Source organism: Anastrepha obliqua, chromosome 2, assembly GCF_027943255.1.
Source record: "Anastrepha obliqua isolate idAnaObli1 chromosome 2, idAnaObli1_1.0, whole genome shotgun sequence".
In the NCBI taxonomy this organism is placed as follows: Eukaryota; Metazoa; Arthropoda; class Insecta; order Diptera; family Tephritidae; genus Anastrepha; species Anastrepha obliqua.
In genome coordinates, this window is record NC_072893.1 from 60719781 (window position 1) to 60731399 (window position 11619).

The window sequence follows — 11619 nt, forward strand, 5'->3', positions numbered from 1 at the left end:
ACTTTGGATATTTTATAGAGGGGACTATTAGAATAGTATTTTGTGTAATCACTTTGTGGAGTTCTGTATAGTGAGGTGCATGCTCTGAGGCATTTGCGTTCAAAAATTTAAATTTTTTCCATGTAGGATGGAGATACTATATGTCGAACCATAAGGGGAACGCCGTATGTTATTATAGGTCGTATTAAACATTGGTACATGATTATCTTGACTCTAATATATATGTGTCGTGAAGAGAATAATTGTTTATATAGAAAGTATGCCCTTGTGGTCTGCTCCAACTGTTGATTTACGTGATGATTGAAGTATAAAAACTCGACAATAGAGGGTGTTGCTACTAGCCCAATTTTTTTTTTTTTTTTTTTTGTTATGTTAATACACTCTTCATATGAACGTATGTTTCACTTCAATCTTTGCTTACAAGCCATTTAGTATCGACGTGTCACAGTATTTTCTAAAACGAAAAAAATTATGTATTTTGCAGTAATTGAATTTTTATTTTTGGAAGGTTTAAAAGCAAAGGAGATTTATGAACGAATGTTGAAATTGTAATTAGTACAGTAGAAAGATGGGTTGCTGAATGTGAACGTGGTCGTACAAGCCTTGAATACGACCCACGTCAAGGACGTCCAAAAACAGCAACAACACCAGAAATAGTAGAAAAAATACAAAAATCGTATTAGAAATTCGTCGAGGGGCTGAAAGAAATTTAGTAGGAGGTATCTCATTGGATAGTGTGAGCAACATTTTGTCTGAAGTATTGTGTTTCAGAAAGCTAACAAATTACGTACTAAATTAGCTAATGGTCACTTAATGATAATTCTGAAAACAAATCAGCAGAACCTGCACGACTACGAAAATCTTTGGAGGCATCTTGTTATTAATTGGTTCCTTCCTGCATTGCCATACACAGGAAGCTAGTGAGTTCATATCGGGTGTTTTTTTAGCGGCATGAGTAGTATCAATATCGATAACTATGGTTTTTCAGCTGAGATTGGCAAATTGTGTTGACATTTCTCTGCAGTAAAGTTTGACAAGTCATCATGAATCGTTTAACGCCAGAACAACACTTCCAAATTGTGGATATTTACTTTGAAAATGAACTTCGCGAAGTATTGAAGAATACGGGGAAATGTCGATTCGTCCTCGTTCTCAACTTTTGGCCTTTGTCCTTTGACTACGTCGAAAATTTTACGTAAGGATCTTGGCTTGCGTGCCTATAAAATACAGCCCGTGCAAGAACAGAACCGTTTGCGTCGCATTTTTGCTTATTGGGTTCATTTAGATTTATTATTCAATTTTATTGGCAAAATTAGTCAAAAAGTGGACTGATCGTAGAGACCACGTAACTCGTAGCCGTGGCGGATATCATATTAAAAAAACAAATGCTATAAAATTATCTGCCAGATTATAATAAAAAATTCTATTTCCTATTATCATTTTAAGCTCTTAAAAAACACTCGATACCTAATGTAACGTAAGATTTTTCCCATGTTGTTATTGTTGTTGTTGAAGTGGTTGAGTATTTCTACTGAAATAATCCTAATTAGCGCCCAGCACCGTTTTACTATCACTATCCTCTTGTTTTTTTTTTTTTTTTTGCTCTTAAGTCAGATCCATTTTGTGAGATTCAAGTATAGCAGCAAATTCTTTATCTCGATGCCTGAGATATCTCATTAATTTGCTGTAAGAAGGCTTACCGAAAAAGCGAAGTCGTGCCCTAGCTAGCCCTGGACATTGACATAAGTAGTGGAAAAGACTTTCCTTCACCCCTTCCGCTTGGCAGCTTCTGCAGATAGGATTGAAGGGGAGGCTGAGTCTGGCGCTGCATGATCCCCTACCTTCCAATGACCTGTAAGGGTTGCAGTAATGGGTGAAATAAAATGAAATGATTTTTCTCATAGTTATATTCCCAAGTGATTCAGGTTAATCTCTATTTGAACATAACTGTAAAGGATATTCTGTAGAATTCGCCTGGCATACTATTTTTAAAGATATAGAGGAGTTTTTTATGCATAAATTTTACGTTTTATTTAATTTCTCAACAAAAAAGTGTCCACTCATTTCATCGTAATACAAAAAAAAATAAACTACGAGAAATTAAATTTTTTGAAAATTCCCGTACAACCGTATCAGCTGATTGCTTACTCCCCACACAGTGTTGCCAAACAGTATATTTCAAAATCATTTGCAAAATGAACTTGGAAAAATTTTAATTTTTGTTAAAATAACTTAAAAACAATGCTGAATAATGTTGATTATATATAAATGAACTATTTGGACTTGGTGCTTTTTGATATTAGTTTATTAAACAATGAAAAAGTATAACTCATAACGTGTGTGTAATATGTGTAAAAGTGTGTAATAATACCTTCACATATTAGTAGATGATCTACTTTTTCGCGCTTAACTCAAAATCCGTAATTAAAAAGCGCGATTTCCCATACAAAATTTCTCTCCCAAAATCTGAGATTATAAAATAATCCCAGATAATAACGATACTTTTTGACATACAACCCTGTGTTTTCTGTGTTATCGATAATTATTATTACGAATGTAAGGAGAAACATCAAAATAAAAACTAAATGAAATGGACGCCGGCAAAGAAAACAGGTCTGTAAACATAATTCTAATAAATTTTTTGTTAGATATTATTAATTATGAATTCATTTTACAGAAAAAATCGTATGCCTATAAACGGTTAGTCCTGTTATTACTTATTGCAAATTGTAATATAGAATTTCCCATGCGTATTGCTGACATAATTTTTTGCAACCTCAGCGAACGTCGCATACGGATTTTCTCCAATTAGCGGCCAATTGCGCAATTAATTTAGGTATTTCTTAAATAGCTATATGTTAATAAAAATTAAAGAAACCAAAAACACCGAAATATTCCACCAAAATAATTTCTATGAAGAAAAACCTCTTAAAGCAGTATTGACAGCTGATTGTCAATTTTGCAGGTAATCTGCCATATGTGAACGGATTAATTTGGTGGATTTATAGGTTATTAATGGATATGTGAACGTATTATAAGCAAAAATATCAATGGCAACATTGTGTAGATACAACCAAACACATACACACACAAACCGATGTATTGTGTAAAATGTAACAAAAAGAACGCAGTTGTTCTCGACGGGATGAGTTTTACTCAATTTTGTGCCAAGGCGAATTTATTATAGGTGACAGCAACCACATATAAGTAAAACCCTACATGTATTTGTTGTTGCCTTTGGTACAAGCATCAAGTCAAAATACAATACAATACGAATGTAAACATACCAATACATACAAACAAAGCAAATCATTTTAACGTAAGCCATACCTACGGCGAAAAATTCACCTATAATGTCACCTATAATAAATCCACCTTGATTTTGTGCTCTCTAGGGGCTGCGGTAAGGGACTACGATACGTCGGTTACTGTGCGCGCACTCATTCATGTTTTTATATTGGCATCTCGTTTGCTATTGTTGGCAGTCGATTCGCGAAACTTTGCCATTTCACCAGTACTTTTAGGTACATAAGTGACAATTTTCTTTGCCAAGTGTATTAATTGTATAATTAGTATTAGTATCTTAATATCTCTGAAATATTCATACTCTTATGTGGCACGTATTTCATATTAAGCGCAATTACTAAGTTCTAAACACCAGCATAAGCAATATTAGCACCCACAAAATGCAGTTGGTCATGAAATAAAATCAGCACATTGTTTAAAGTTAGTAGTGCAGGCCGGCAGCAGATTTATGAGAGCTGAGATTGCGAGGTATTTTAGGATCGAAGCGGCAAATTTACTAAAGTAGCGTTAAAAGGATCGTGGTCATCGTCAATAGCTTCGAAAATATAAAAAAATAAAAATTTCCGTTTTCTACAAAATCATTACTCTTTTATTACTTGGCCGTTGGAAATATTCGATTCGGCTTCGGCGAAAGTTCGGTTCGTGGATGTAAAACTTTAAAAAGTGGGAGAAGAAATGTGATGGATAAATTAATTCATGTATGGGGCGCTTAAAAAAACAATTGTTTATCGACTTCAAGTTTTAAAACTCACTTGATAATTATCGATTGGTATCGACTTTGACATCTCTATTTAAGAACACATTGAAAAGCTTCCAATTGCTAAATTTTGAACCATGTTACTTATATTTCATTCAGATGAGACTTCAATTCACAAATGAACTGAAAACTGCGTTTGACATGAGTACGAGTCAACATCACTCCTGTTTCCAAGGCCGGACCATATATAAACTGTTTTCAATTTAAAATGAAATAATATAAAACTAAACCGTTTGGGCAAAAATATAGAATATAAAAAACAAATGGATATGCACCAAAACTTTGTTGAGAGTAGCGGACCACAATCTCGATTATATGTGTTTAATCAGATTTTTGAGGCAGAAAGGAACGTAAACTTTGGACGATATCTGGAACTTTTTCAAAAAATTTATGAGGCCAGCCAACAAAACAGTTTTTTAGAATTCTGGACTACAAACGGAGATAGTATTGTTTCTGAGGAATATTGGCGGGAGCATGAAGGTGGACAAAAATCTGTCGATTCCAGCGAGGTAAATATAAACTTGTTTGTCAATATTTTTAATTAAATGAGATTCTTATTTCAGACCGACCCAATAATTTGCGAAAATTCCGAAAAAGCAGATTATAACTCTGCAGAGAATAATCTACTTTGGCAGCAGTACTACGAAAAGATATATGTTGAGCAATATCAGGTGTTTGCCATAATTTTTTATGAATATTACAAACACTTGCACAAATCTTTAGAGGCAAAAGACATTGAAAGTTCGAAATGTACAGTAAATGATCAAAATCAACTTATTAACGAAAGCATTGTTGACGAATTTCAACAACTCCAACTACTTGGATTGCCTACCTCTTTTGGTAAAAACCAAAGGAATAACAAAACGAATACAAAAAGGGAAACAAAACAGCATAATATTTGCAGCGGATTTTTTTCGGACGAGGAGGACTATAGTGGAATCATGGATACGATAGACAACCCTGAATTGCAAGTAAACAATCAAAAAGACTTGAATGATATAGAGGATGCAGAGGATAAGACATCAATTTATGCTATTAAAAAGAAAACTATAGAAAAGAAAAAGAAGAACCGCAAGCTGCGAAATGTGCCTGAATTCCTTCTTGAAAACAAAGGTATGTTAAAGTACTGGCGGAAACGTTTCTCACTCTTTTCACGGTATGATGACGGCATACGTTTAGACTGTGAAAGCTGGTTCTCAGTAACACCGGAAAAAATTGCGATTCACATGGCTGACCGCCTAGCTTGTGATTTAATCATAGATGCCTTCTGTGGTTGCGGCGGTAATGCCATACAATTTGCACGTACCTGCAAGCGTGTTGTGGCAATCGATATCGACCCAATAAAAATAAGCATGGCAAAGCATAATGCAACGATTTATGGTGTAGCTGATAAAATTGACTTCATAGTTGGAGATTTTCTTCAAATAGGTCAGCATGGCCAGTTTCAAAGCGATGTAATTTTCTTAAGCCCACCCTGGGGCGGACCAAAGTATAAGCGAAAGACGGATTATGATATTGAAAATTATTTGCAGCCTGCAGGTGCGACAAAATTGATGGAAATCGCTAAAACATTTAGTGATAATGTTGTTCTATATTTACCACGAAATGCTCACATTAAGCAGGTTGTAAAATTAGCGGGCGAAGGCAATCGATGTGAAGTGGAGCATAATTATTTAGATTCTCGACTTGTGGCAATTACTGCGATATATGGAGAGAATATATTAAAGTCGAAAGATTTATAACATAAGAACAAAATCCGATTATTTTTAGAATAGAATATGATATATCAAAATAGTTTTACTGCAAACAAGTAGTGTGTTTCTATGTATTAATAAAAAATTAGTACGTATGTATACAGCGGCCAACCACAACTTAAACCAAAAGATAATAATAAAAATAATTTATGTACGTAAGCAGTAGTTAAATCCACTTTGAAATCTATGGACTGCGCGTGGGAACACCATATGTCTAGATTTTTTGAGTATTCTATTTTTCTTATTTCTCTATCAGCTATTTTGAATAGTTTTAGCTTCGAGACATCAGAAGGTAAGGCTTTTGTATTACGATCTCACTAAAGAAATCTACATTCCAATGTTTCAATTTTCGTAGCTGTTTCCTACTCATAACGAAAAACTAAGCTAAGCACGGCATTGATGCTAACCGTGTAGAATCTCAAATCCTTTCCTACAGCTAATACCAAACCAATTTTTTGCTCCGTCTCTTAGCTAGCAGTTATTTTAGAAAAGCAATGCTGCGCACATCATTTATTGGCTATTTCGTACTACGATGAGATCAACTGATTATTTAGCAAAGGTTGAATGGAGTTACACTTCTTACAGAGTCCCCAATCCTTGTGTTGTTAGCTAAGGAAGCTCGTTGCCTTGAAGCATTTTCGTTATTTTCTTTAGAAGTGATGACGCGTGTACAAAACAGAGTACGAACCTCGGATACGGGTTTTTTTTTTATGTGTAAGACGCTACAGTAGCAAGTAAACCATTACTCCAAAAGCGTAGGCAGTGACCCCAAAAGAGTTCAATTTCTTATATCGTTCCCTATATGTCAGAAGCATGCATGGGCAAATTTTCCAATTTTGAGTTAACGGGTTGACTTGATTAACCGTTGAATATTCTACGTTATACCAACACCCAGAATACTATGTGTACAACGGATACCACAAATAACCTTTTATATCTAATTTTACAAGAGGAATAAACTTTCAAACACGATCTCACAACATTTTCATTCTTACACATTCATGTTTCTGGCATAAGGGGCCGCTATTAACTCGCTGCAAACCTGCAGCTGTTCTCGAACTCAGCATGTTTGTTGAATTGAAATTAATAAAAAAAATTTATATATACATATATACATATATATATTTCCAAATACAAATTTTAAAATTATGATGTATACATTTATATTTACAAAAATAATAAATTTTTTATGTACAAAAGAATGGGCTATAATAATTAAATATCATTATTAAATTATTTATCAAAGCACTTTTCACTGATTAAAAACCGAATATGAATTCTTATGCTTATGAAGACTATAACTAATCAGCAACGGATTGTTGTAAGCATATAAAACAGTCCCTAAGAATTGTCTGGGAATCCTGCTGAAGTGTAAAACCTTGGCTGTATAAAATCCGAATCGTTTCTATAGCGCAGACTGTCATGGTTTGCAACTCGTCACCTCACTTCTTTGTCAAACCATCACTCTTGCTTCCATAACATCGCCGTTTAAAGTCACTAAGTAAACAATTTTGTAAACTATTCTGATCAATATTAACCGACTGTGTGGTGTTGCTATAAATAAATATTAGACTTTTAATCACTTTGACAACTATATATTTATGTTTACCTGGTTTTGTTAAGTACTGCACATCCATTATCTAAAGAAATTTGCAAGGAATACAATGTGGCTAAATTAAGTAAACTGTCATGTTCATAGATTTCGATATCAGGCAACCGGATATGTATTTGCCTTGGGTCCTGTAAAAAGCGCGCGAGGCGTTCATTTACACTTGTTTTAATGCTAAAACCCGGTCTCTCATCTTTTATGCGACGGCAACCGGCACGTATTTCTCTTATTTCACTTAACTGAGATGGTGGCGAAGATAAAAATGGATTCGAAGTCTCACCCGACATTTCGCTTTCTATTTGCTTAAATGGAATGATTGTGGCTTCGCAGATATTCCGCCCTAAATCAAATCCTTTATTTACAATAGTGATGGGTTCTGACGGCCGATAACGTAGTTCAAGGTTATCATTGGAAATGTTTGGTGACCAGTCCTCACTGCCGAGCATGATAGTATCATCCTCCCCCATTCCAGAGGCAAGGCTACCCTCATCCGATTTAATAAGGGGATTATTACACTTCTTGGTAAGTTTTCGTTTAGAATCGTTTTTAGCATCAGCAGGGCCGCTAACACCTTCATTGCCTGGCCAATCTGTAAGTTCGTCATCACCTTCGCGATCGGTATCGTTTGTGGTTTGTGCATCTTCAGAATCAGATGAGCTTAACGAACTCGAACTTGAAAAGTCGTTAAAGCTTTCGCAATCCATCGTATGCTGATCAACGGCAAACTGCAATTGTTGGAGTTGATTACGACGGCAATTGCTGCGTTTCTTTCGTAGACTTTTATATTCTTGTTGTTTTGCTTGTATTAATTCAAATACTGTAGCTGGAATATTTGTTTCCGTTAACGTTGAATTTGATGCGGACGACTTACATTCAGTATCAGTCTTTTGCGATTGGGATATTTTTTCAATTTTCGAGAGAAGTCCTTTGTTCAAAGGCAGCAATTTGTCACTATTAGGCTTTGATGTAGAGGAATAGCTGCGAGGACGAATTCTATTATCCTCCATATAGGCAAAACGTGGCATGCTTGTTGAGTGAGATTTTGTTGAGGGGTCATATTCTTGATAACGATCACGATTTGATCGCTTACGTTTACCACAAAAAAATAAGTTGCTGCGGGTATTTGGATCGGGCTTAAGAACTCTCTTTCTCATAGCGCCACACCCTCCCATACTAGCCGTTACAGTTGATGACAGGTTACTGCATGTATCCTGGCTTTGAATAGAGCTGACAGTGCCTAAGTCGCACTCCATTGACATACGCTTAAACTTTCGCTTCCTTCTTGCACTGGGTTTAAAGAATCTGGAGGTTTTTTTTGTGTGATTAAAGGTTAATCAGCTATTAATTAGGACTTACCTTGCAGGACTGAAGGTTTCATTTAATGAATCTGACTCGAGCGTTCCCAGCCTAAGTGATGTCTTCAAGGGTGACTTACTTGGAAGGTGTATTTCCTTATCATCGGAATCGCTCATAGTTTTCAAATCAACATTCTTTGTGTCTAAGCCATCTATATTTGTTGTTTTGCGTACATCACTTGGACTACTAGAAGAGTCCTCTTTTTCTGTTGGCTGCGGGGCACAAGCTTGAATAGAAAAATAAAAATTGAAAAATTTGATATTGACTCCAAGTATGTTCCGTGTTCCACAAAATGAATAAATATCCGTAACTTTTAAAAATATATATTTGTACGGGTGTAGCTCTATCAAATTTTCCACTTACGCAAATTCCCTGTTGAACGAGTCCTGCGTCGTTGACCCCACCTACTTACGCGTGCACGGTCTAATAACGATGTTTCCTCCATAAGAGCAACCGTTAAGTCATGCGAGAACTGATCCATTTTTTTTTCAAAAAACTCTCAGCTTGTATTTTTTATGTTAATACACTTTATTTAACTCAAAACAAATTCGTAACTGGGCTAAATAGCTGGAATGGGCAAATTTTGAGTACATGTAAGAATGAACAGAGTGACAAAATCTAATATGATTAAAGTTTAAAACGATACAGGGACATCAATATGAAAAATATGATAAGCCGAAAACTAAGTTACTTGTAATATGATTAACGAGCACGGGGCACAGAATACCTTTGAAAACCGCTACTTTATTTTTCGTGAGCAAAAGAAAGAGAAATTACCTGTTTGTAAATATTCGGTGAATGGCTTGGTGATATTGTGATTTTTGGATTTGTGACTTTAAATTAAACCAACTAAACTAATAAAAACGAAGTGTTGTGTGTTATTTTGTCAAAACACGAATCATAAAAATATCTCCAAATGCAGTTTTTCTTTGCATTTGAAGTATTTGTCGATGACTCCTTTGTTTGTTTATTTGAAGAGAACACTTGTGTTCCATCATTCTTGATTTATATTTATATTATGATTAAAGATCGGGTTTTCGGTACTAATCGAACAAAGCTTTCTAGTTAAACTAAGTTTCAGGTTTAAACTCATTAAAAAGAATTGTTGGCTAGAATTTAGTATAATGCCGATCGCTTTGGAAAAAACGGTAAAAAGGGGGTGATAGAGGGGTGTATCCCCATCTTAAAACTGAAAACAGAACCTGCCGGAGGCTTATAGTTTTTAAGTAATTTAATGTTAAAGTTCTATAATTTAGCGAAAAGTTGGTGTTGCCATACACCTGAAATGAAAACGAAGTTCGCACGCAGGGATGTTCAGTGGAAGGTTCATTGTAAAACTGCAGTATTTGTTGCTGTAATTTAAAGTTGAGAAATGAATTTGAAAATAAAAACATACAACTCATTTAAACTTAAAAACAATTATATTAAGCGTATCACAAAAAATAATAAAGTAATTAAAATTAAATTAAATTAATTAACACAGTATTTTTGCGTGGAACTCTTTATCGCGTAGGCGGCCTTCGGTCGCGCTTCATAAAAATAACCCTCATCAGTCCTACTCCGGCTACACAATCCACAGTATTTTTGCGTAGAACTCCTTTTCGCGTGGGCGGCCTTCGGCCGCACTTCAAAAAAATAACCCTCATCAGTCCAACTCCGGCTACGCAATCCACAGTATTTTTGCGTAGAACTCCTTTTCGCGTGGGCGGCCTTCGGCCGCACTTCAAAAAAATAACCCTCATCAGTCCAACTCCGGCTACGCAATCCACAGTATTTTTGCGTAGAACTCCTTTTCGCGTGGGCGGCCTTCGGCCGCACTTCAAAAAAATAACCCTCATCAGTCCAACTCCGGCTACGCAATCCACAGTATTTTTGCGTAGAACTCCTTTTCGCGTGGGCGGCCTTCGGCCGCACTTCAAAAAAATAACCCTCAACAGTCCAACTCCGGCTGCGAAATCCACAGTATTTTTGCGTAGAACTCCTTTTCGCGTGGGAGGCCTTAGGCCGCGCTTCAAAAAAATAACCCTCATCAGTCCAACTCCGGCTACGCAATCCACAGTATTTTTGCGTAGAACTCCTTTTCGCGTGGGCGGCCTTCGGCCGCACTTCAAAAAAATAACCCTCATCAGTCCAACTCCGGCTACGCAATGCACAGTATTTTTGCGTAAAACTCCTTTCCGTGTTAAAACCATTGAACCCAAAATTAAAACGTCATATGCGTGTATGTAGTAAGCAGGCACAATAACCCCCATTCCCATCATTAACACTAAACTCAAGTACTAAATTTTTGTTTTCATTTGCAGGCATCCGGCAACACCATACTGTTGTAATTCCAATCTTCTTCTTGTTCGCGCTTAAAATTGGAATGTGATTGCATAGGCAAATGAATTTGCATTTAATTTTAATAGATATAATTAGAATATTAGCATAAAAATCGGTACAAACACGCGTGTGAGTGTATATTTGGTGATTTATAGTGAAATGTTAAAAAATATAGAGTGTAATGTGGCAAATTATACTGATGTTCCCAAGGGCATTTTGAATGTAAATAATTAAAAAATTATTATTTCCCGATTAATTTAAAGTTATAAAGAGTGTTCCTTAACACCTCACTAACATCTCCACCAAGTTTCATTAAAAAAAACATTATAGTTTGCCAGAAATTCCAAGATCGGCATTGTTCTAAATTCCAGCCGAATTGTTAATTCATTCAACAAATCAGCTAAACTAGCATTGAAAAACCAGTTCTAAGAATGAATTTATTGTGCACCATTTATTTCATGCTCTTAACTATATTGCAGTCATTGGTATATTAATTTTTTTTGTATGGAATTTTA

The 11619-nt window shown here is 35.5% G+C and overlaps 2 protein-coding genes across 2 annotated transcripts; one reads left to right on the forward strand and one right to left on the reverse strand.

Moving 5' to 3' along the window:
• The first annotated feature begins 4085 nt into the window (after positions 1-4085).
• LOC129237682 (trimethylguanosine synthase) lies at positions 4086-5976 on the forward strand. The gene is made up of 2 exons (XM_054872567.1): positions 4086-4572; positions 4627-5976. The coding sequence occupies exons 1-2, from the start codon at positions 4327-4329 to the stop codon at positions 5803-5805; spliced, it is 1425 nt and encodes a 474-aa protein (XP_054728542.1). The 5' UTR covers positions 4086-4326; the 3' UTR covers positions 5806-5976.
• Positions 5977-6986: 1010 nt separating this feature from the next.
• Positions 6987-9375, reverse strand: LOC129237683 (uncharacterized). The gene is made up of 4 exons (XM_054872568.1): positions 9146-9375; positions 8783-9008; positions 7427-8728; positions 6987-7371 (listed from the first exon to the last, which is right to left on the reverse strand). Exons 1-4 carry the CDS (start codon positions 9261-9263, stop codon positions 7260-7262), a joined length of 1758 nt encoding a protein of 585 aa, XP_054728543.1. The 5' UTR covers positions 9264-9375; the 3' UTR covers positions 6987-7259.
• Positions 9376-11619: the final 2244 nt, after the last annotated feature.